Below are 26,971 nucleotides of genomic sequence, written 5' to 3' on the forward strand. Positions count from 1 at the left end.
GTTGTCTTTTGCACACTGGTTGATAGTCCAAGTTGTTGCGGTCTTTCATTGTGCTCTGGTTATTATGCTATGGATTTATCGAGTATGCTTACAAGAAAATGAATCTTGGAGTTGTATATGGTGGCGTGTATATATATATATATATACACACACACATACTTTGATAATACATTTGTTTTTAACTTTTAGAAACACTTAGCTGGTCAAGCACCATCTGCAGAAAGAGAAATAATTAATCTTACAGGTCCTAGAAACTGTATAATCCCCTCAACCATCAGGCTCTTGAACAAAAGGGATAACTTCTATTTCTGGTGTTCCCACAAACAATGGTTTCACTTTGAGGACTTTTTATCTTGTTACTTATATGGTCATTGGGTGTATTTAAGGCAGAGATTGATAGTTATCTGAGTAGCCAGGGCATCAAAGGTTATGGTGAGAAGGTGGGAAGTAGGACTAAATGGGAGAATGGATCAGCTCATGATAAAATGGCAGAGCAGACTCGATGGGCCAAATGACCAACTTCTGCTCCTTTGTCTTATGGTCTATTTCATGCTCTCGTTATTTATTTTTATTTGCATTTTCACAGTTTGTTGTTCATTGATCTTGTTTACGGTTACTGTTCTACAGATTTGCTAAGTACGTCCACAGGTAAAAGATTGTCAGGGCTGTACGTAGTGACATGAATGTAATCTGATAACAAATTTTACTTTGAACTTTAGAACCTTTGTGTGATGAAGAATTTAGGATCTGAAATGATTGCAGTATTTTCTATTTTTATTTCATCCTTCATTCTGGGGACTTAGAACATAAATTTCTGATAAGTTCAGAATTCACCAAGAAGCTATTAGGTTCCTGCGGCACAATTATAATAGAAGTCATCACAGCACTGAAAAAAAAATGAGTATTGATCTAAAATTTGAGTATTGAAACACTGGTTCAGAGCAGACTGATCTTTAATGCTGCCTGGAACATGGTTGTGGTTAACTTAAGAATACTTTCCTAAGTTAGATATTAATTTCAGTGCAATAACGCTAGGATATTTAAAAAGATCTACTTAGTTTTCTATCCAGTTGTGTTGTGAAAGTTTGTTTAAATCTAGCCTCAGATAAGTCCCTAATCTCAGAAAAGTTCTAAGGGAATAAATAGCTATCAAAACAGAAGAATTCTACAGGACAATTCCAAGTTCTAAGTAAATGTACTCTCAAAGATTGTGTATGTCATCATATACTACCCTGAGATTCATTCTCTTGCAGGCATTCCCAGTAGAGCAAAGAAGTACAACAGAATCAATGAAAAACTACACATAAACAGAGCCTGACAAACAGTCAGTGTGCAAAAGAAGATAAACTATACGTATGCAAAAAACAATAATAAATAAATAAAATAATACTGAGAACATGAGTTCTGAGGACAGGTTGTGGAATCCATTTAGTGCTGAAGTGAGTGAAGTTATCCACACTTGTTCATGTGTCTGATAGTTGAAGGATGATAAATGATCTGGAACCTGGTGGTTCAGGACAGACACATTTAAACACCTTCATAAGTTACCTTACCTGATCAAATATACCCATGGCCAGAACAGGAAGGGAAGTATAAACTATGTTGTACAGGGTAATGAACCATTGATCATAAACAGTCTGCAAAAACAAAGAAAGTTATCAACATACACATGTGCCAATAAATGCATGCCAAGTTTATAAATGTTTCCACTGTATTTAAGAGTACTTAATGAATTTAAAGGTAGTTGAAATGCATGAAGTATTTCTTCATTTGTTAACATTTATTATGACCTTAGAATGTCAGAAGTAAATTAATTTTGTTTACGTTGTGACATGACTGGAATTGGTTGCCTCACTTCCCAATTTATAAAATCACTCAAGCAAAATTATGTGGAAATGCATAATTAAAAATTGGAGAATGAATCACATATATTTTCAAACACATCTAAAATCAACTTGCCCAGAGAGTGGATCACATCTTGTTATTCTACATGTACTTGCTGATTCATCTCCAATGAAAAACAGAACAATGAAGACTTTCTGTGAATTGCATAAAGCCCACAGATTTCCTCAGGGTTTCACTCTGAGAGTTTGGATTTGGAAAATCACCTCAAGAAGGTCCCTATTAAGTAAAATGCTGAGCTGGCTCTCTCGAGTTCCCATTCTCAACCCTTGGTGGTATTAGGCACACTTGGTCAGCTTTTAATCTATCACTGATTCTTGGCCATCAGAATTACTGATCAACTACTTTGTTCAATACCATCCTACCTTGACCACTGACCTCTTGACTTCAACCCAATCCAATGACCACCTACCAATTATCTGATTTCTACCCCGAACCCTACCAACCAGACTAATTAGCCAATCTCCTGATCACTTTCCAAATAACAATCTCCCAAAAATTGAAACTTGCTTTGGCCCCTTCCACCAAACTCCATTTCCAAGCCTCTACTAACTTGCTGGCTAAACTCTCCTTCTACTCACTCACCCAACTAACTCAACTGACTCTAGCTCATGACTTCTCCAGTAATTCCTCTTGTCCTCAGCTTTCTCCACCCTTGTACCCAGTTCTCTCCTTCTTGTACCTACCACTCCCTTACTTTGCATAAACCAGACATTTTTAAATCCTTTTTTACTTGACAACCTACAAGGGCAAGGGCTTTCTGAGACAGTCAAGGACTGGGCTTTCTTAGTGAAAAGCCTTAAAGTATACTGCCAAATCTTCGAATGGCTGAACAGGTTCATTGATACGTCTCCTAAATAGATGCTATTCATCTCCTTGGCATCCTGTCAATAGCACATGTCAAGATCTTATAATCTTGTTCAGCAACAGGTAGATACATTGACCCTGGAGATTTAAGAAAAATGTTCAACTACTAACCTGTGCAGAGAAGCCACAGAAGAAACCAAACCAGAAGTGAACAAGAGTGAATGCAAAGTTCTTGTAGAAGAAGTAATAGAGGAACTTGCACATCCTTAGATAGGACCATCTCCCATGGACCAACAGAAGCCTTTGAAGATATCTGAACTGTCCAATTGAATAGTCGCTAGCCAGAACAGCCTGTGTGCCTTCCTGACCACTGATGCCAACTCCTATGTGGGCAGCTGTGGGCAAAGGGGACATATTCAGTGCCTGGCACATTTTGGGAAAGAGTAGAAGATTTAAGTATTAAAAAATACCTGGGTTATTTTCAAAACTGAATTTTAACAGGAAAGGATAAACAAACTCTTGTATTGTATTGACGAGTCATTACATTGGTATCAACACATTACATGTCATACATTTCAAATCTTTCACTATAAGCAAAGTACTTGCAAAGCTTACAGAATAAATGCATCTCTATTAGGCAAAGTCTTATTATTAATTTAGCAGCCTATTAGATTGCCTACCATAAAAATATGGGCTCCCTCAACATTTGGTCCAATTGCCACATGACAATTATTTAATCTGCGGGGGACAGCAGGGATGAGCGGTTCAGAACAAACTCATTAGGTGACCTCCTCTCATCATTGCTTTGGGTTGCAAACTTATAGCACATCTCACATATCGTAGAAATTTTTCAACCAAAGCGAGTGACTATTTGGTCCATTTCATTCATGCAGGTTGAAAAGGAGTTACTTTAAATCCCAACTTCTGGGGACTATGCCTACAATCTGACAATCATGGCTCTTCAAGTGTATTATTGAAATGTGATGAGAGTGTCTGAATCCATCACCCTTTCAGAGAGTGAGATCCTATTACTTGCTCTGGGTAATAATATGTTTATTTATCTTCCCTATATTCTTTCTTTATGTCATTCCTTTATCTGTGTGCTAAAAGAATGATGCCCCTCCTATTTACACTTCCTCAGCTCTTTGTAATATTATATGCGTTAGTTAAGTTTTCCTCCACCTCTTCTATTTCACAGTATTCAACCCCAGCTTATCCAATCTTTCTTCACAGCTACTACTTCCAGTCATAGCAACATCTTTGTGAATTCCTTTACTGCCCCTCCAACGCAGTCACATCTTTTCTTCAAAGGTAGTGATCATAACTGTAGAATTATTGGAAACAGTCTTAAATGCCATAAATTAACTGACAGCAATAAAATGGAAAGAAAAAACAGATGTCTGTACTCCTAACCGGAGAATTGGAGTAGCATGGTGACTAGGCTTACTTTTAATCATGCTGACGTCATTTGCTCCATCGCCTATCGACAAGGTGACAGCTTTCTTAGACATTTTGACAAGCTCAACCACCTGAGCCTTCTGTAATGGAGTGACCCGGCAGCAAATTACCGTCCTGCACATGCAGGCCAACTCGAGGAACTCCTGCTTCATGTCTGCTTCCAGTGCGTGCGCCTGTTACAACATCGATACAAGAAATGAAGCCAAGTTGTTTAGTTTTTTTACAGCTGGAAGTAATAATACAACACATGGTTACAGCTAAAGAACTGGCACAATGCTGGATGGTCTGAACAGCTCATTTTGAGGTATGGTGTTTTTTTTGATTTTACATAGAAAAATATCAACAGAAAAAGGATGAAAAAAACATTCTTTAGTTCAATAATGGACTTTAGATCATTAATAGACCTTAATCATACTGTCCAGTCTTTTAGAGAAGTCTACCCATCAAGGTATAGCCATGGCACTTGCATGGCCTCTAGCTATGCCTATCTTTCTGTTGGCTACGTAGAACAATCCTTGTTCAGATGGTCAAACTGGAAAAACAACAGCTCGTATTCTATTTGATGAGAGCACTGTATTTTTCAATTTTAGTTAGTGCTCTCTCCCCACACACACATACCTCTCTACCCAGATTTCTTTTCTCTTTCTCCCAATCCATGTCCCAATCTTGTTCCATTTTGTAATCATCTCCTCATCAGGTTCCAACAACCACCTGCCAGCCTCTATCCTGGGATGGCAGGACTTTCATATGATGAAAGACTGGATCGACTAGGCTTATTCTCTCTGGAATTTAGAAGATTGAGGGGGGATCTGATTGAAACATATAAAATTCTAAAGGGATTGGACAGGCTGGATGCAGGAAGATTGTTCCTGATGTTGGGTAAGTCCAGAACGAAGGGTCACAGTTTGACGATAAAGGGGAAGCCTTTTAGGACCAAGATGAGGAAAAACTTCTTCACACAGAGAGTGGTGAATCTGTGGAATTCTCTGCCACAGGAAACAGTTGAGGCCGGTTCATTGGCTATATTTAAGAGGGAGTTAGATAAGGCCCTTGTGGCTTAAGGGATCAGGGGGTATGGAGAGAAGGCAGGTATAGGGTTCTGAGTTGGATGATCTGTCATGATCGTAATGAATGGCGGTGCAGGCTCGAAGGGCCGAAAGGCCTACTCCTGCACCTATTTTCTATGTTCCTATATCCCTCACTCCCACCTTCAATGCGCCTTGGTCAGTAAATCTTAATTGTTAAACTGTCCTACTGTAATATAGATTTGCACAGTTCCTTACACATGCACAGGTAATTTAGTTTGTAGACCAATTTAAATAGCACAATATTTTTCCTTGTATATTTTGCCTTCTTTAAACTGCTTTTATTTATTGAGATATAGTGTGGAACAGGCCCTTTCGGCTCTTTGAGCCACACCGCTCAGCAATTCCTCGATTTAATCCTAGCCTAATCATGGGACAATTTACAGTGACTAGTTAACCAACCAACTGGTGTGTCTTTGGACTGTGGGAAGAAACCTGAGCACCCAGAGGAAACCCACAGGGTCACAGGGAGAACGTGCAAATTCCCTCTAGGCAGCCATGGGAATTGTTTACTCATTAACTAGTAAGTGTTTCTCAAAGTCCTCTCCTGATTGCATTGATGCCTTTCAGGGGTACTGGTTCCCGACCAGTAGCCCTTCTGTATCTTACCCAGAAACCCATATATTCACATTGCCAACAAGCAGCATTACGCTGGTAAAGAAAAGGGAAAGAGAAGGTTATTTTTTAACGACTGATTTGTTTTTACTCAAATCCACACAAGCACTTGACGGAGTCAGTATGGCAATCAGGATGAGGAAACTTGACCAACTTCTTCCCTAATCCAAAGGCTAAAACCAATTATCACACTCTTGATGTTATTTTAGCTGAGAAGAATTCAATGTTATTGGATGATGACCCGGATAATTTCCTCGTCTCCATTTTCAGCATTAAATCACTTGTTGAATGCTGAAGGGCTTACGCATAAATCCACATGACACGCTTCACACTTACTAAACTGTGCCCGTTAATAATCAATGCGAAGTCTCCCATAACAGTTTCTTCAACAACTGAAGTCACATTCTTTTCAGAGAAAATGTGTCCATTGCAGATAGGCTTCCCCATCATTTGCTCTTTTGCTGTCCTAGAATGCAAGGTAAATTCTTTGTAAGTACTTTATAATTGTATATGAAACTTTAATTTGCACTCTTCCCCAGATATTCTGATCAGTGTTATAAAAAAAGACTAGTTGGCAATTCTAAACTTCAGTACATTTGTAATACAAAATGAACCCTGTCAGATGAGACCTTGCGTTTCCTCTAGCTTCACAAAGAAGAAGAAAAAAAAACTTTATCTCCCTTCTGGCACTTACTCCTGCAAGCGGCCAAAGTGCTATATCTGCCTATTCACCTCCTCCCTCACCTTCAATCAGAGCCCCAAACAACCCTTCCAGCAGAAGGCATTACTTCACCTGTGAATTCGTGAGGGTCATCTATTGTGTCCAGAGCTCACAACATGGTCTCTTCTACTTTGGTGAAGCCCGTTATAACATGGGGACCGCTATCTCAAGCAGTTCTACTCCATCCACCAAAAACAGGATTTCCCCGTGGCCAACCACATTCATTCCTATTCTCATTCCTGTTCCGACATGTGTGTCCATGGCCCACTCTTGTGCCATGATGAGGGGCAAAACCGCATATTTCATCTGGGTAGCCTCGAACCTGATGGCATGAACATTGATTTCTCCTTCCGGTAAAAATCTTTCTCTCCTCCTTCCCTCTTCTTCTATTCCCCACTCTGGCCTCTTAACTCTTCTCACCTGCCTATCCCCTCCTCCTCCTCTTTCTCCTATGGTCCACTCAGCTCCCCTATCAGTTCCTTCCTCTCAGTCCTTGACCTTTCAAACCCACTGGCTTCACCTATCACCTTCCAGCTAGCCTCCTTCCCCTCCCCCCACCTTTTTATTCTAGTATATTCTCCCTTCCTTTCCAGTCCTGAGGAAGGGTCTCGGCTCAAAATGTCAATTGTGTATTCAATTCCATAGATGCTGCATGAACTGCTGAGTTCCTCCAGGATTTTGTGTGTGTTGCTTTGAACCGACTAGTTCTATAAAGCACATTTAAATAGTTAACTCAGCAAATTTCAAATGTTGGCTTCAGATTCGAAATGTCTGGAGCAGCAGTGCCTTATAACTTACTATGGATGTTTATGATTTTTCCTTGAACTTCTGCAGAGATTCATTCAAGTAGTATTAGGCCCATAAAGACTACTGAGCACAATAGTCATTTATATCCACTTAAAATACCACAATGCACTTCAAAGAAAATGTTACCACTATGGCATTTTACTAGTGTTCACAGTTCTTACGTCTTCCCTGTGGAATTTAGCTTAAGGCAAATGTTATTCGCTTATAATAAATTTCACATGAAAATTATAGGTAGACTAGACTGCATAGAATCCGTGTTGCTTGAAATTCCAGCATCTGCAGATTTCCTCGTGTCTACATTTTCACCATGGTTAGAATGGAGGATGGAGTTTAGGTACGGATAGTGGGAAATGGAATGGAAGAAATAGAGACGACCTGTAAAATATCAGAGTTTTTTTAATGACGTGAATCGGATAACTTTTCAGAAGAAATCAGTAATGAGAGGTCAATTTAAAGACATGATTGAAGAGAAGGACAGATTCAGACATTTTCTGTACATTAGCTTTTCAAACAGAAATGACTGAGGTCAAGGCCAGTGGCTCTTGTAAGTGAAAATATATATTTGAATCAGATGCTGAATTGTGGGTAATAGGGGGAAATGGAATTTGTTTTGCTTGCTTTGCTAGGAACTTCACAAGCCAATTGGATCATATGGTAACTTTCTAGAAATATTTGCCAACGTATGTTCTTCCAACAAAGAAAGCATCATTGAGATCAGAGACAATAATTCTGTCAGCAACTCAAACTAATTTTTTGGCACATGTTAGAGTGGAGCACTACCTCAGTAAATGACATATCTGTTACAAGTTTTGCTGTAGTTACTCTAATAGGTTCAGTGGCATCAGCCATATGTGGTCGGAACATCCAGTACCTTGTGAGAGCAGGCACCCATTGTGTTGGGCGTCTAAGTCCCTTCCAACACAATGAACACACGAGATGTGTCATATCGTCTTCTTAACCAGTTCCTCAGAGTTGAGGATGAGTGTCTTCTACTCCTGATCAGTGGGTTCTGCGGTTATTGTGCAGCTTGAGGTGCCTTTCAAATGTGTGAGTGCTTGATTACCTGATCAAGCTAACAAATTGCTTGTTCAGAGTCTGAGGGGACCAGTACCTATTTAGCATATGCTTGATATTTTCCGTTTTAAGTTTATGGGATACATTTCGGTTAAAAACATTAAATTAAACCTTTGTGGAAAAAAGATGAAAAATAAACGAAACATGTCAACCATAATGATAAAATATGCCATTTCTGTTAAAAAGGCTACATAATAAATCTGAATGAAGTGTGTCACACAAAAATAATTAGCATTTGTTTACCGGATTTCTTGACGGACTTCGAGAACCGTGCGGCCAGATATGATAAATATCTCATTCATGTCATCTGTTAACATGTTACATGAGTAACCAATATTCACCGCTGTCTCTGTGGGGAAAGAAGAATAGGAGATGTGATGCTCTGGCAGTTCATGATCAATGCTGCTGCCTTTTTCCAACAATCAACATGTCTTCTGTTGTTCATCATGCAAATATTGAGACCCAGTGACGAAGGTGAAGGATTGATTATAAGCATTGGCTTTACGAAGGAAGCACATAACCTGGACAACTCTAAATATGGTAAGATTGAAATGTATATCAGGAATTGGAAGACTGGGTTTAGAACAGGAGTTTCCAACCTTTTTTATGCCATGGACCCCTTCCATTAACCGAGGAACTGAAAGGACTAGATAGGGTGGATGAGGAGAGGATGTTTCCTATGGTGGGGGTATCCAGAACTGGAGGGCACTGCCTCAAAATTGAGGGGTAACCTTTTAGAACAGAGGTAAGGAGGAATTTTTTTTTTTAGCAAGAGAGTAGTGAATCTGTGGAATGCTCTGCCGCAGACTGTGGTTGAGGCTAAATCTGTGGGAGTACTCAAGGCAGAAGTTGATAGTTTTCTGATCAGCCAAAGCATCAAAGGATATGGTACGAACTCAAGGTGTATGGGGTTGTGTGAGATCCAGGATCAGCCATGATGGAATGGCGGAGCAGACTCGATGGGCAGAATGGCCTAATTCTGCTCCTATGTATTGTGGTCTTATGGGTGCATGAACTCCAGGTTGAGGGCCCCTGGTTTAGAAGAAGGACAGACAAGAAGCAACAAGTCAGTGTTTGGAGTCCTGTGAGGGAATTAATTGGAATGAGATTGTTCTTGATTTGAACAATAAGTAATTTTATGAGGGAATTTAATACAGTTCGACCTTCAGTAATCCGGCACCATTGGGACCTGAGGAGTGCCAGATTAGTGAAAATGCAGAATTACAGAAGGATCACATTAAGCACAATCAGTACCGGATTATCGAAGGAACCGGATTACAGGTGGTTGGATTAGTGAAGGTCGACCTGTACTATAATGAGTATGTAGAATTGCACAGAAAATACAGCACGGCAATAGGCTCAGTTCCTGTGTTAGCACTTATTCTCCACGTGGGCAGCAAGTGCCGCTGAACGGCCACCACCTTTCTCTGTTTTATTGCCTCATTCATCCATTAGCTAGTATATGTTAACATAAAAGTCTGCTTTCAGCACAAGATTCAGTAATTCATTTTGCAGCCTCACTCTCCAGAGTATACAAAGTCTCAATCAGGTCATAGCTTAGTGAATCTGCACTGGAGCACTGCTATTCCCCGAACATACGTATGAGAACATGAAATCCTTAAATACAGGAACCTAAATTAACTGCACTTCCAGCAAACAACTTGTATTTTTACTACAGCCCAGAATGTCTGCTGAATTTTGCAAAGCACTTCACACAAATTATATTTGGAATGCAGTCAACTTTTTGCAGGCAAACCTAGCTGTCGATTTATACACAGCAACATTTCACAAAGAGCAGTGAGGCAAATGACTAATTTAATCTGTTCTAATAATTGATGAATGGCTAGTTAATTAATTAATGACAAGCCAATCTGAGGCATATACAAAGCAAATTAATTATTCATTTCACCAGAGTTGAGCTCCACCTTCTGGATTTGACTTCAATCATCAATACTCCATCCCAACAGCCTTCCTCAAAAGGATTTGCCAATTGCTTTCATTGTAGCTTAATATACCCTGCTCAGCAGACGCAGGCTTCCCATGTTGAAGACTTTGCCAGCAATCAGGTGATGTGCTGGCAATATATACATGAAGGTGGAAATATCTGATGGAGAGCACTCGGGAAATGCATTCACTCCTTACACACACCAACGTTGCCTTATAATTCTGCTGTCATTGCGCTGAGGGTACACACTTCAATGCCTTCTCTAGTATATCCTTATAATGTGTCCTAAACACAGCTGGTGCACTCAGGCTGGCTTTGTGGTGACATTCTCACCATACACTTCACAATATTCAATTTCTTTGATAATCGGGATGTGTATATATATATATATATATATATGTTTGTATTTGTATTTAAAGTAGATACCTCTTTATTTTGTAATATGATTGTTACTACATTGAGGGGGGTGCATCATATCCTAACTTCATGTGTAGTCTTATGTTAATTTGTGGGTAATTAAAGATGGTATGTCCTGGTGCCTAATAGACGGGGTTCCTCGCTCTCAGTAACAGAGAGAGATCGGGATTGCCGGGAGTTCACCAAATAGGATGGAGCATTTATTGTGTTTTCTGGTAGGTATCTTGTAAATACTGGCAGTTTTCTTTTTGCTATTTTTGCAAGTCTGATTTTTGACGTACCTAATTAACACTCTGACACTAAAGACCTAAGTGACTCCAGCCATTTTAATTCTTTGGCCATAACTCACAGATCTAACAAAAGGATTTTTCGAAAGAATTACAAAACTGTTCCAGCATGAGCCGCCATTCAGCCCATTGACCTGTGTAGGGTATTGTACGGGATATAGTTTAACAATAAATTTCATACATTGAACTCAGACTTTTAAGAACTGCACAACTGCAATTGGGAGGATATATTAGTAACTCTACAACAGATGGGAAGGCACTGTGACTATGTCTGTGTCTCATGGTCAGGGCTGGTGAATCAGGGTCTGCTTTTGGTATCAGTGAGAAATCAGTGGCCATGTGGAGAGAAGGGACTGCTGCCTGATGTTGATTGAACTGATTGGAGCTTTACAGTAGAGTGACAAGGGGCAAGGAGTTGGGAGATCAGTTGATTGGGGGAGTTAGCTGACGATTATGTATTTGGTATGAAGGGAGAAACCATGGGCCTGGGTCAGGACAGGAGGCCATAACAAAGGAGGGAAGGTAAGTATCTGGGTTAGGTCCCAGCCCTGTCCTAGGACTTGCTCAGTAAGGGTAGAAAGGTGCCAAATGGAATTTAAACACAAGAGATTCTGCAGATGCTGGAAACCCAGAGCAACACACCCAAAATGCCGGAGGAACTCAACAGGTCAGATAGCATCTATGGAAATGAGTAGCTTTCTGGAGGTTGTACCTGTATCTCTTGTACTTTACTTGGTCGCCAGACCTGAGCACCACTGATCAGCATATTGCAGATCTCTTGGTTTATCCAGAGCTTTTGGTTAGGGAAGACCTTAAATGACTTTGTGGGGACACACACATCCACCACTGACTTTATAACGTCAATTCGATCAGATCTTCTGATGAGTCCTTGAACATGGCTGGATCCACTGACTTGAAGCAGTCCTGAAGTCCTTCCTCTGCCTCCCATCATTTCTGCATTGTCCATACTTCTACAGCCTTACCCCTTAGCCTCTGCTGATATGCAGGTAGGAGGAGGCAGATTTCCCAAAAAGCGGTCTATAAGGATCGAAAGGAAAGCATTTCTTATGGTAGTGTAGCAGAGTGTAGTGTTGGGACCCCTGGTGCTTCAGGTGGTATATTGATGATAAATGGTCAGAGATTTCTTCAAACAAGCCTGATTGAAGTTCTCAGCAATGATCTGAAAGGCCTCGCATTAGGCTGTTTCTTGTTTGCTTATCACTGCACTCAATATATCGAGTGCATGCTTAATATCAGTCAGTCTTTGGCAGTATGTACATAAACTGTGGTCAGTATCATGGAGGAGCACTCTCTTGGGAAATAGAACAGTTGGCACTTAATCATTACATGTTCTAGGTCGGGGGAATAAGAATGCGACAAGACTGATTGAGTCAGTGGTGAGGAAGGCAAATGCAATGTTAGCATTCATTTTGAGAGGACTAGAGTATAAAAGCAAGGAGGTAATGCTGAGGCTTTGTAAGGCTTTGGTCAGACCACACTTGCACTTTTGTGAGCAGTATTGGACCCCTTATCTAAGAAAAGATCAGCTGGCATTGGAGAGTGTCCAGAGGAGGTTCATGAGAATGACTCTACGAATGAAAGGGGTAATATTTGAGGAGTGTTTGATGACTCTGGGCCTGTACTTGCTGGAATTTAGAATGACCGGGTATCTCATTGAAACCTATCAAATATTGACAAGACTAAATAGAGTAGATGTGAGAGAGTGTTTCCTATAGCGGAGGAGTCTATGACCAGAGCACACTGCCTCAGAAGAGGACATCCATCTAGAACAGAGATGAGGAGGAATTTCTTTAGCCAGACAATAGTGAATCTGTGGGATTTATTGCCACTGACAGCTGTGAAAGCCAAGTCATATTTGAAGTGGCGGTTAATAGTTTCTTGATTAGTCAGGAAATCAAAGATTACGGGAAGAGGCAGGAGAATGGGTTAAGAAGGAGATTAAATCAGCCATGATGGAATGGCGGGGCAGACTCGATGGATCGAATGGCCTAATTCTGCTCCTTGTCTTATAGTTTTATGGTCCAAGGCTGCTATGTCAGAACACCATGAAGAGTTTATCATCAAATGCAGCCTCCCCCCCACCCCCCCACGTTTTGCCCTTTTCAAATCAGCAGTCCAGTCCATCCAGTGTGTCATGAAGCCCTTGGGTCTTAGTGACATGTCCAGCATGTTTGAGGTCAGCCATATCTCCATGAAACAGAGCAATCTCTCAGTTCCCTCTAATACTGCAACTTTGCCGTAACTTCTCCGTTTTGTTCTCCAGAGACAGCACGTTGTTAACAAGATACTGGGTAGATGAAGTTTCATACCCTGATGTTTCAATCTGACTTGGAGTCCCCCCCTCCATCTCTTATTTCTGCTTTTTATATAAATAGTGGAATATGTCAGGTAAATATTTTTTGGACAATGCCAATTAATTTGCATCTCTTTTTGAGGAAGTTTTCACGAATCAAATACATTCAAAGCAGAATGGTATTTTTAAAAATGTACAATTAAAATATGTAAAGCTATTCCAAATAGTAATAGTACAAATTTCAGTATTTGCTATTTTTCCTGAAAAACACCAAGGAGTTCAAACAAATCAGCAGTTGCAATAACCAATTAAAACATAACCATACATTAAAACCTGTTGTTTTTTAAAAATTTAGTTTTTTGTTAATATATCTTTATTAATCTTTCTCATTAATCATTTTTGTAGGTATTACAGCTAGTATCCAAAAAAAACTCTATTTACATTGTTTAAAGTTGAACAACTTAACTCACTCATCTTGCATATAAAACATTTAATTTGATTTTACTTCCAAAAACAAATTTACATTTGTCTTGCCTTTGGGAAAAATGGCTGTTATTTTTTATTTTTCACACAGTGTTCACCTGAACAGGCCTCATCTTGGGAAAATAGGAACTTCCCAGTAAAAACCATAATCAAAGGAACCCCTGTGCCAATAATCTCATTCAATGATTTTTCCCCTCATAAATCACATAAAAAGCAAATGGCTGGGATTAATAAATAATTATATTATTCGCTATCTCTTGACTGGTAGAAAGGGAAAAACAGCATGGCATACGGACAAGGAAAGCTTAAAGATTTATTTGGATCAGTTTCTAAGTGGTCATGGAAAGGGTAAATATATTTTATAATATTTCAAGGTTTTATTCTGAATCCAACTGTACTTAGCTTTTTCTAGAATTAGGTAATCAACAATGGTGTCATTTTCCTCAGGACAATCAATATATCAATTGTCAGGGGAAATATATTGCTTTGGTATGTAACATGTGATAAATCTAACGTGTCTAGCCTCTAGGTCAAAAAAGCCATGTACCATCCTGAAAAGTGCATACAGTGACAATCCAATCTTCTAGTTTGGTTAACACATATTAAGAAAGCTGTCACACCTCAATATGCTGCACCATGATCATAAATCCAATTTATTTCCACACATAAACCATCTACATAAGGTAATACAGTGTTATACTCTCACTACAGGATTGCATTTGTGCTTCAACAATTGTTCATATTGGAAGATTACATCAGGTTCATGGCCTCATTAAAGCTTCGAGCTTTGAGTCCTCAGGGTGACATCAGTCAATGTGACTCAACTACAGTAGCCAAGTCACACATACAGAATTTCCTCTGATACCATCAACCCAAGCATCCAAGGGCAGGCGCACAGACAGTCATAGAAGGCATATCTATTCACTAGGCGCCAGAAAACCAACTGTGCACTGGCAGTATAAGGAGATGAGAAAAAGCTTTACTGATTTACCAAAGCATCATTCTTTGATCATAGTCAGGCTCATTCCAGTGTCGGCATCAGTGATCAACAAAGTCGCAAAAAAAATTGGATTGTGTGTTACTGGGGGGAGCAAAGTAGGGAGGTGGGGTGGGGGGGGGTAATGTGGGGAAAGTGGCAACCGAACTACTTCTGCCCCAGATCACAGCCAAAATCTCAGTGGACACTATGAAGTTTAACAGTATAGATTTGGACACTTCATTTTGGAATGTTAAATACATACACCCATGAATGCAGTGGGCTAGTTTCATATAAACCAGTGGCCTTTTTCACCTCTCTCCCCCCCAACCACAGGTCAAATCTAAATCAGAGGACTTTGCAACAGAATATCTCTGAAGCTCAAGGGAGTAACTATCCATGTAAGTCCATCGATTGAGTGAAGGTTAAGTAATCAAATTCTCTATTCATTTCAAATTCCAGCAAAATTAGTTTGCCCTCATGAGGGCGTTAGAAGAAAAACACAGTTGAAAAAACATGAAAATGCTTGGACTTATATATTGAACTATTTCCTGCTAAAGCATATGTTTAGTTGTAGGTATTTTCCTTAAATTTCTTTATTCTTTCCTTTGCAGGCTGAATAGCTTATTAAACTGTTGTGAGTTCTGGTGTCACCACGTACCGGCTGCTGTCCCTCAGAATTAGTGTTTACCAGCCCATGTCGCTGAAAACAGCTGCCTATTTTGCAATTGCTTCATTGACAGCAGGTATAAACCTCCTCTCTCTCTCTCACCTGAAGACACCATCACTATCTGCCAGTTTCTCTGCTTCAAAGGTACCTTACTAGTGATCTCTCTTTCCACACCAGCTTCTCAAACATTCTCTCCTTCACTTCTCACTGACTGAGCCTAACCTCTACCATTTTCCACACCCCATTCTTAAAACATTGATTCTCATCCATCTTACGATGACAGATTCTGTTTCTATTCATCATCTGAACAACTGATTACTTGACCATCTTGATTCTACCATCTTGGACTTCTTCACGTCAACGTACTACTTCCTAAAAGGCCCATTCCCTTCCTGTGGCACTTGCATGTCCCTGATGCTACCTTCTGAAACAAATGCATCTGTTCATTTTACTCTTCCTATGTCACGATCTAAAGAACCAGGAAAGAAAGAAAAACATTACCAAGGACTTTCACATAGTTACTGACATATAAAATCATCTCCACGTTGTGTTCACCAAAATACTAATGGACATTTTCATGAAATTCCATTTCTGTCTGGATTCCTGATCACATTATGGTTTATCCAGTAAAACATGTATTTTCTGAGGTCTCCAACAATGTTCTAATCAAATTTAAGTACATTCCACAAATACAATCTTGCCTTTGTCTTGGACAGGCAGCATCTTTCTGTTTCCAACATGCACAGGGACTTTAGATCTTGCTTCACTACATCTTTCTTGATTCACTCACCCATCTTCTGCTTCCAGAATGTAACACCATTAATTTCTGTTTCATTACAAATGCCTGATGGTTGGTTAATTAATAAACTGACTGTCACTGCAGAAAATCTCTTTTTCCACGTGTCTTTTGCACACCAAGCCCACAACTTGCCTTTCTTGTTTAGTCTAATGAAGTGGCTTTTGTTCTACATTCCAGTTTCGATGCAAGGGTTATAACTTAAATAATAATATTAAGTTTCATTCTGGGGATTTCCAAGGTTGGATAAGGTCACTGGCATCGGGGAATAGGGTGCAGGGATTGTGAATTAAGTCCTCCTCTGAGGGTTGGGTGGCAGATCTTTGCGTGGTGGTCAAGCAAGTGGTAGGGGAAGGGGAATGAGGCTGGCTTTAGGGAAATTGGTTGTAGGGTCAAATTGGTGGTGGGGTGGGGTTGGGCGAGGGATTCACAGGACGAGGATTGAGCAGGATATCAAGGGTGGAAGGGCTTGGTTAATGATATGTGTTTGGAGTGACAGACGCAGTGGCAAGTAAATATTTTATATTGTGAAGTTGGTTCACAGGCACTGAGGCTCAGCAAACATTTAACTTATGACAGAGGGCTGTGAAGGCCTGCCTTTACATGCAGAGCATACACTGTCCATAGACCATGCATGTTTGGGCTAAAATCATGGAAGTGCCATTACATTTTGTTGAAAACCATCACCCACATCAGGATCACTGTGTTAGGATGGTACATCTAAAGAGGACCTAAAATGTCAGGGATCTGTACTGGGTCCAATGTTGTTTGTAATATATATTAATGATCTGGATGATGGGGTGGTAAATTGGATTAGTAAGTATGCAGATGATACTAAGATAGGTGGTGTTGTGGATGATGAGGTAGGTTTTCAAAACTTGCAGAGAGAATTAGGACGGTTAGAAGAGTGGGCTGAAATATGGCAGATGGAGTTCAATGCTGAAAAATGTGAGGTGCTACATTTTGGTAGAGCTAATTAAAATAGGACATACATGGTAAATGGTAGGGCATTAAAGAATGCTTTAGAACAGAGGGATCTAGGAATATTGGTGCACAGTTCCCTAAAGATGGAATCTCATGTGGATAGGGTGGTGAAGAAAGCTTTTGGTTTGCTGGCCTTTGTTAATCAGAGCATTGAGTATAGGAGTTGGGATGTAATTTTGAAATTGTATAAGGCATTGGTAAGACCAAATTTGGAGTACTGTGTACAGTTCTGGTCACCGAATTATAGGAAAGATGTCAATAAAATTGAGAGAGTACAGAGGAGATTTACCAAAATGTTGCCTGGGTTTCATCTCCTAAGTTACAGAGAAAGGTTGAACAAGTTAGGTCTTTATTCTTTGGAGCGTAGAAGGTTGAGGGGAGACTTGATAGAGGTGTTTAAAATTATGAGGGGGATTGATAGCGTTGACGTGGTTAGACTTTTTCCATTGAGAGTTGGGGAGATTCAAACAAGAGGACATGGGTTGAGAATTAGAGGACAAAAGTTTAGGGGAAACATGAGGGGGAACTTCTTTACTCAGAGAGTGGTAGCTGTGTGGAATGAGCTTCCAGCAGAAGTGGTTGAGGCAGGTTCTATGTTGTCGTTTAAAGTTAAATTGGATAGATATATGGACAGGAAAGGAATGGAGGGTTACGGGCTGAGTGCAGGTCGGTGGGACTAGGATAGGGTAAGAGTTCAGCACGGACTAGAAGAGCCGAGATGGCCTTTTTCCATGCTGTAATTGTTATATGGTTATATGGTTAAAAGGGAAATTATAAGCTTTGTACAACAAAAATCATTTCCAAATTTTTATTGAAAATGAACTGCACTGCGAACAAAAGCATGAAGCACCCAATCAAATTGATCCAATGTGTTGTACATACTTTTGTGCACCATGCAATACACTTTCAGGAAAAAAAAACACATCAACTGAATTTCTCAGCTGAAGTAAAAAAGTTGTAAATGATGAGAGAGGATTGAAAAATCTGTTTTTCATATATTAATTATTAATCAGTCAACCAGTAAATTACGTAATCTAAAAAAACAAATATAAGTGGAAAACAACATTCTATGAATCACTTCATTGTGTTCCATGTGTTTCTCATAAGCACTATTGTTATGAGTTTGGACCCTTGCAGTAAAAGCAACTCAGTTTTAACAGAAAGTAGAAATTAATCTTTGGTGAAGGTCACCATTTAGCATACCTTGCTTATCTCCTGTCAGTACCCAAATCTTAATGTTGGCCAGGGTTAGGTTGGCAATTGTGTCAGAAACTCCTTCTTGCAGTTTGTCTTCCACTGCGGTGGCACCTAATAACTAAACAGAGTGAGGCGCATAATTAATAAAATTACAAAGAAGCTTTGATTCCATGTTAAACTTTTTGCCACCTATTACAAGATTGGGTATGGTGAAGTCCCAAGATTATTTTCTTAGATTATTTCCTTATTTTATGAATAAATAAATGGAAGGATTAACCCCAAGTTATCTTCTACCACCATTTTACAATGCTCTTTAACATTATTTTGAACAATATTGATAAAAAGATGGAAGCTGTGAAGATCAAAAGAGTCTTTGGGGAGGCTTCCATTAAGATGGCATGCCAAGGACAGAAGGTAATAAAAAAAAAAGGCCGGTTAATTGCTGGCCTTTATAATGATGAGTGTGGAGTGCCAGTGCAGATAGACTAGAATAAGTTGACCCCATAGATGGTATTAATATTGGTTTATTATTGTCACATGTACCAACAAAGTGAGAAATCTAGGTTTGCAAACAATCCATACAGATCATTTCAAAATCTGAAGTACTTTGAGGTAGTACAAACAAAAACAACAGCAGAATGCAGAATATAGTATCATGGTTACAGTTACAGAGAAAGTTCTGTGCAGGTAGACAAGGACCATGGTAAGGTAGACAGCGAGAATTGATGTTCAACATACAACAGGGTAGAAGTTGTCCTTGAACCAGGTAGTCTGTGTTGTCAAGTTCACTTATGAGAAGAGAATACAGAATCTAAGGCCGTGTTCTCTAGAATTTGGAAGATTACAAAGTGATTTGATTGAAGTTCTCAACATATTGGTGACACCAAATGTGTAGATGGTCGGTCAGTCCAGGACTATGGCTATAAAATTATAGCTGGCCTTTCAGGAATGAAACACTTCAGTGCCCAGAGAACATTTTTAAACATGGAACATAAAGATATAGAGAATGTGGTTAAAACCCAAGTGAATGAAGCTCGGACAGAAACTAGCCATGATCTCATGAAAGGCAGTACAGACAGAATCAGAATCAGGTTCGATATCACCAGCACGTGCAGAAGCAGGAAAAAAAACTGAATCACAGCAAATATAATAGTTAATTAAATAAGTAGTGTAAAAATTGAAATAAAAAAGGTAGCAAGGTAATGTTCATGGGTTCAATGCTCATTCAGATTCAGAAATCGGATGGCAGAGGGGAGGAGGAGTGTGTACTTTCAGGCTTCTGTACCTTCTCCCTAATGGGTAGCCACGAAAACAAGGCATGGCCTCGATGATGGGGGTCCTTAATGATGGACACCGTCTTTTTGAGAAATCGCTCCTTGAAGTAGTCCTGGCTGCTTTTCCCCTGAATTCCTTTGATCTCACATGAGCGTGAAGATGTTATTAACATGTAAACAAAAGTCTCCTGTAAACACACTGATCTAAAAATGCTTCCAGTATCATTCAGAAATATCAGACTAGTTCACTGCATTGTGCCCTCATGCACTGCTGTAACAGAACTAGTGGAGCCAAATGTATAGGTAATGTTTTGCAGTAGATCAAATTAGCAAATAGAGACCAAACTAGTGCTTTAGGGATGAGGTAAGATTATGCTTCTTTGGGGAGAACATCTGTGCAATGTAATGCTTTTATGTCTGTATTCAGGGGGATTGGTGATGCAGAGTTGGAAAAGTTACTGGGCTTGAGTCAAACAGTGGTGGTTGGGGTGGGAGGAATTGATATATGTCATGGCATTGGTTGGAATAAAAATCAGGAGATACCAGCAGTGAGGTGAGAGGAATCGTTGAGGAAAACTCTTAACACTGGACCTAACTAAGAGAATTGAAGGGTATATCGAGGTAATGCAGTATACCTTTAAGTAACCCAGATGTGGGCCTCAAAAACCCCCTTCTGTGTTAGTTACCATAATATTACAAACATATGTATGTTGGTGCGTGGCCAAGTGGTTAAGGCGTCGGTCTGAAGGTCGCTAGTTCGAGCCTCAGCTGAGGCAGCGTGTTGTGTCCTTGAGCAAGGCACTTAACCACACATTGCTCTGCAACGACACCGGTGCCAAGCTGTATCGGCCCTAGTGCCCTTCCCTTGGACAACATCGGTGGTGTGGAGAGGGGAGACTTGCAGCATGGGCAACTGTCGGTCTTCCATACAACCTTGCCCAGGCCTGTGCTCTGGAAACCTTCCAAGGCGCAAATCCATGGTCTCACGAGACTAATGGATGCCTATTACAAACATATGCGAATTTTTCACGTGAGGTAGAAACATTTAGTGTCACAATACATGTCGACCAGCTGCTATGTCTAAGTGTAAAAAAAATCTCCCTTATTAAACAAGATAATTGTGTTTAGTCTTTGCCAAATCAATGTGATGACTGATACATTTCAAAATAAGCACTTTCATAACATGTCCAGCTTCACAGCTCACAATCACAATAGATAGTTTAGGACAATATTGCTGCAGTGCAACTCCAGTGTGCCATACCATCAGATCCTGTTCAATTTCCTCATACAATGCGGAAAGTTTTTCATCACGATTGTCGACAACCGTGCTGGCGTGATGGTGCATTTTCTGCCACTTATTGAAGTAAGCTTCATCCAGGTCCCTGTAGGCAAGCACTAATGTCCGCAGTCCTTCCCCTGCAAATTCCTGTATAGAAATATCATGATAAACATTAACTCAGAATCTTCTTGGGGGGAGGCGGAGTGGACTCCAGAATGTTCCACCAGGAAATCCAGTTATTGAAGTAAAATGCTTCTAAAACTACTGCTTCAGTACTACAGTTTAATGACCAGGAATGATAATCTAGTTGATATTCTAATATTGAATTCACTTCAATATAAATAATTTTATATAGTAGTCTTCTATATTTTACCAGAAACTCATCAAGTATTTCACAAACAAATGCAGGATTCCTTTCAATAGGTCTGACTGAGACCTCCTAAATAATGTGAAGACCTGTGTCTGTGCAAATGCCTTGCAGTCATTGTGACCATGCACATTTATTATTGAGTTCTTTATTTAGCGATACTGTGCTGAGTAGGCCTTTCCGCCCCTTCAGGCCACACTTTCCTAGCAGCCCCCGACAAACCCAAATAACCCTTAACCTAATCACGGAACAATTTGCAATGACCAGTTACCCTACCCAGTACGTCTTTGGACTGTGGGAGGAAACTGAAAAACGTGGTGAAAACCCAAGCCTTCCATAGGGTGGGCATACACAGACTCCTTCCAATTGGCACAGAATTGAACTCCAAACTCTAGGACGCACTGAGCTGTAATAATGTCGTGCCAGCCATGACGCTACTGTGGTGCCCTTTTGTGGACAATTATCTCAGAAGTGGCGACCAGGCATACACTATACTAAGTTGAATGCCGTTATCCACATCTAGAATCCTCCTTATGTGAAGTACAGAATGAAAATTGCAGACTTTGCATTTTCCGTCATATTTTCCATCATATTTACATCTATTCAGATTTAGTTGTATTAAAGCACAAAAACAGGTTGCTGTGCAATTCAGTCTCTAAACTGTTTCAAACTCAGTCAATGTTAAATCGTTCATGTACCACAAAAATGGTTCTGAGCTGCAATTTGTTATTTCACTTCAAACAATGAATTGAATCTTCTTTTTTTTTTAAATAAGGATCCACTGAACTTTGAACAATCATATATGTACCACTGAAGTACCTCCTGTAACTCTGAGGCATCAGCAAAGTAATGTGTAAAATCTCTTGAGTCTTCAACTTACTTTTTGGAAAATGACACCAGAAATGTTATGTTTAGATGGATGTCAGATTCAAACCCCAAAGGCATATTTTAAACTAGGAGATGCCGTTATGGCAGCAATATTTATTTCATGAACGTCAGAGTGAGTCTAGTGAGTGGCTGCTCCCAGGACACCCATGGATTGAGGCACAAACCTTGAACTTAAGATGTGTCTCAGACAACAGTATTCAGACATATCATTTGAAGATTACTAGGCAATTAAATAGCAATAGTTATTCTTGTATTCGAACTTCAATTTCATGAAAAACTATTTTTGGCTCATAAAGAAAATGGTACCATAGTCACCATAATCTGAAATCAATCTTGAGAGAATTTAACACTTGTTCTGCTTGGGCTGCTTTTCTTGTGTCAATCCGTGTACATTTTGACAATACTTTTACTCTCATTGATAATTAATGAATCTCTAAAGCTGCAGGGAAAATAAAGCTTACACGGTGTCTAGTACACAAATCGTATTTTAACAACCAGCTAAAACACACTCTCGTCAAATCTGCTGAATGAGAGCAAAAACTTCACACACCGCAGGAAGGTTCAGTCCCAGGTTCCAAACAACAACGAACCACTGTCTCCACCTTCGACCATCTGAGAGGTCCCGAGAATCCCCAGTGAACGAGCAGCTGTGCAGCATGTCCTCTGGCTTTAAAACAAGTTGATGAGGACTGACTTTATTCAAACATACAAGACTCTAAGGGGCTTGATAGGGTAAATGTTCGGATGTTTTCACAAATGAACAAAGGTTCAGAACTGCAAGTGGCCAGTCATTTACATTTTAACCTGAGTGGTGTAGAAATTTCTTTTCACAGAGGGGAGTGAACCTCTGGAATTCTCTGGCCCAGTGTTCGGTGAAAGCTGGAACATTAGAAGCATTTGAAGTAGAGGTGGGTACACACTGATAAGTCGAGGAACCGAAGGGGTTAAGAAAATAGCAAAGAAGGAGAGTTGACACTGGTACAGATCTGCCACAATCTTATTAAATGATGTGATTAGCCTTGGTCCCTTCCTGTCTTTAGGCTGCAGCCATCTTTTTGTAACACAAAAATAATGCAGATTCCTTTGATATTTCTGAGACCATGATGGGTGTGGCCTGAGGTATATTTGTTGATGATGCCACTAAGAGGCAATCTTGAGTGAAAATGCTTTACTTCATAGAAATATCTGCACAAGTCTTTAGGCACATCAATGTTTCGACATCTTTTTCAGTGGCGTACACCAGGTTGTCTTAATGGGTTTGCTGACCACTTTGCCCCTCACCCACTGGCAGGAAGTGAATCAAATGGTCTAATTATGTTCTCTTAGCTTTCCCTTTGGTTTGAGGCTGACTTGCTTCCACCCCAGTTCAAGTGAATGGTTAGACTATTGTGGAACACGTAGGCTCTGCCATTGGTGAGAAAACCATCCGAGACTAGGTGGATAATAGTTTAGTTTGGCCTTTTCTGGATTCTGTAAACACCCGAATCATGGACCAGTCTCTCAATACCTTCCTGAATGTGCCCTGTCAACCTGGAATGGTCTTGGAGTAGAGATTTCAAGAGCTGCTGGCGGGGTTTGCATTTCTTCAAGCAGCCTATGAAGACATCCTTGGATCTTCTCTGTCTATTCGGTAATTCTTTCCATGATAGAATGTTTATATTGAGACCCTTGTAAACATCATAGCAGTCTAATGGAGTGAAATGAATGTAATTAGAGCCTCGAGGTTGCAGATGCTGACCTGGGTGGAGAATGGTACCAGTGGTTTGATTACCCAGCCATGTACTTGGAGGACTCTGCATTGGTGGGATCACCTCAGGCATCTAAGTGGCTGGGGTAAATAGACCACATTTCAGAAGCATATCAAGTGTAGGAATCACTGTTGCGTGTCAGACCATTGATGTTATACTGGAATTTGAAGTCCTGATCTTTCCCTCTGATACCCAAAGGCAGCACTGGAATACTAAAAGTGAAAATGAAGTTCACTGTCAATGTATTCCTTGACGTTGTTTCTGGAATATGTGAAGTGGTTCTGGTTTTTCACAATCTTGCTGTAGGCCTTTATTGTCAGAGGGTGGTGTTGGTACAGTGGGCATAGTTCATAAGAAAATGTGCGCAAGGCCCATCTTCTCATATGCTTCAGTGAGCAGCCAATAATGGGAGGGGTCTCTGGCTGTGCACATACACAAGTGTCACCAGCATATTTTGTCATATGCACTTTATTGCTGAAAGGCCAAATCAGTAATTACCAGCCCCTATTCTCCCAAGGTTCAAACTATTCTCTTTAGATATGACACTACTTCCTTGATAATTATATATGTATGACCTAAATAAACTGCACAAGAGTGCTTTTAGAAGCAGTGCAATTGTGTAAGAGTGTTTGTTCAAATTAGCTTTTTTGTTCCTATTAGCAGCAAACACACAAATATAGACGCATACACAGACACAAATATGTGCACACATAAAATGTTCCTCCATCAAGCTTTGAGTTAATAGAACTATTCCCAACAGAAGAAAACAAAATTGATCCACAAACACAGAGTGAGAGCTGGATGAGATTATCAAATCCCTTCCACCCCCAGGTTATCTCTATTGGTTCAATGACCAAATCAATCCATTGTGCAAAGTATTTTATTCCTGCATTCACATGATCGATCCTAAACAGGAGAAAGACTGCAGATGCTGGAAATCCGAGGAACACACACAAAATGCTGGAGGAACTCATCAAGTATCCAAGGAAATGAATAGGTAGTTGAATTTTTCGGCTGAGACCCCTTTTAATATTTTGAAGTGCATCTACAGAACAGAGAATATACTGACTGGTTGCATCACAGCCTGCTATGGAAACATAAATGCCTCTGAATGAAAAAGCCTACAAAAAGTATTGGATATGTCCCAGTCCATCACAGATAAAGCCCATCCCACTCTTGAGTACACCTACATTGAGCACTGTTGCAGGAAAGCAGCATCCATTATTATGGACGCCCACCATCTATGCCATGCTTTCTTCTCACTGCTGCCACCAGGAAGGAGTTATAGGAGCCTCAGGACCCACGCCATCAGGTTCAGGAACAGTTATTACCCTCAACCATCAGGCTCTTGAACCAAAGGGGTTCACCAGATTGATTCCTGGGATGGCAGGACTTTCATATGATGAAAGACTAGATCGACTAGGCTTATACTCTCTGGAATTTAGAAGATTGAGGGGGGATCTGATTGAAACGTATAAAATTCTAAAGGGATTGGACAGGCTAGATGCAGGAAGATTGTTCCCGATGTTGGGGAAGTCCAGAACAAGGGGTCACAGTTTGAGGATAAAGGGGAAGCCTTTTAGGACCGAGATGAGGGAAAAGTTTCTTCACACACAGAGTGGTGAATCTGTGGAATTCTCTGCCACAGGAAACAGTTGAGGCCAGTTCATTGGCTATATTTAAGAGAGAGTTAGGTAAGGCCATTGTGGCTAAAGGGATCAGGGGCTACGGAGAGAAGGCAGGTATAGGATTCAGAGTTGGATGATCAGCCATGATCGTAAGGAATGGCGGTGCAGGCTCGAAGGGCCGAAAGGCCTACTCCTGCACCTATTTTCTATGTTTCTAACTTTTTTCACTCAACTTCATTCTCCCCAACATTGAACTGTTCCCGCAACCTAGCGACTCACTTTCAGGGCTCTTCATCTTATGTTTTCACTAATTTCTTTTTGTATTTACACAGTTTGTTGTCTTTTGCACATTGGTTGTTTGTCCATCCTGTGTGTTTCTTTTTCATTAAATCTATTGTGGTTCTGTGTATTTACTGTGAATACCTACAAGAAAATAAATCTCAGGGTTGTAAATGTTGACATATATGTACTTTGATAATAAATTTACTTTGAACAATTAAAATTATACTCCAGAAAACAAAGATTCAGTGAGGCTCCTTTCTTTTACATTCACCGTGGCAGATCTAATAACTGACATAAGATCAATCTGCCTTAAAGCCTGTTAAATAACTTGAAGCAACAATCCCAAGTTGACATGACATGACTGGCCATTGCTCCAAGACCTTCAAGCCATGATTCCACCTAACAGTGACATTTCCTCCTCTGTGGCCATTTGCCTCTGCAATTTTGATGAATATAAATTCAGTTGAAATAAAGATCGTCTGAAGAATCAAACACGTACCACAAATCAACTACCTGGAGAAAAAATCTGCTGGAAAAATTCACGGGGTTGATCAGCATCTGTGAGGGAAAGGAACATAGAAACATAGAAACATAGAAAATAGGTGCAGGAGTAGGCCATTCGGCCCTTCGAGCCTGCACCGCCATTTATTATGATCATGGCTGATCATCCAACTCAGAACCCCGCCCCAGCCTTCCCTCCATACCCCCTGACCCCTGTAGCCACAAGGGCCATATCTAACTCCCTCTTAAACATAGCCAATGAACTGGCCTCAACAGTTTCCTGTGGCAGAGAATTCCACAGATTCACCACTCTCTGTGTGAAGAAGTTTTTCCTAATCTCGGTCCTAAAAGGCTTCCCCTCTATCCTCAAACTGTGACCCCTCGTTCTGGACTTCCCCAACATCGGGAACAATCTTCCTGCATCTAGCCTGTCCAATCCCTTTAGGATCTTATACGTTTCAATCAG

At 40.2% G+C, this 26,971-nt stretch overlaps 1 protein-coding gene across 3 annotated transcripts in view; it reads right to left on the reverse strand.

Annotated features, from left to right (window-relative positions):
* atp8b4 (ATPase phospholipid transporting 8B4) overlaps window positions 1-26,971 on the reverse strand; it is a 314,904-nt gene that overhangs the window by 26,187 nt on the left and 261,746 nt on the right. For all 3 annotated transcript variants that reach the window (XM_063065952.1, XM_063065951.1, XM_063065953.1), the window contains exons 19-25: window positions 21,074-21,238; window positions 18,545-18,656; window positions 8,713-8,818; window positions 6,204-6,333; window positions 4,157-4,340; window positions 2,881-3,104; window positions 1,554-1,637 (exon numbers count right to left, since the gene is read on the reverse strand). In XM_063065952.1, the coding sequence (XP_062922022.1) occupies window positions 1,554-1,637; window positions 2,881-3,104; window positions 4,157-4,340; window positions 6,204-6,333; window positions 8,713-8,818; window positions 18,545-18,656; window positions 21,074-21,238 (1,005 nt within the window). The remainder of the gene's footprint in view (window positions 1-1,553; window positions 1,638-2,880; window positions 3,105-4,156; window positions 4,341-6,203; window positions 6,334-8,712; window positions 8,819-18,544; window positions 18,657-21,073; window positions 21,239-26,971) is intronic.

The sequence above is a fragment of the Mobula hypostoma genome, chromosome 13, assembly GCF_963921235.1.
Source record: "Mobula hypostoma chromosome 13, sMobHyp1.1, whole genome shotgun sequence".
In the NCBI taxonomy this organism is placed as follows: Eukaryota; Metazoa; Chordata; class Chondrichthyes; order Myliobatiformes; family Myliobatidae; genus Mobula; species Mobula hypostoma.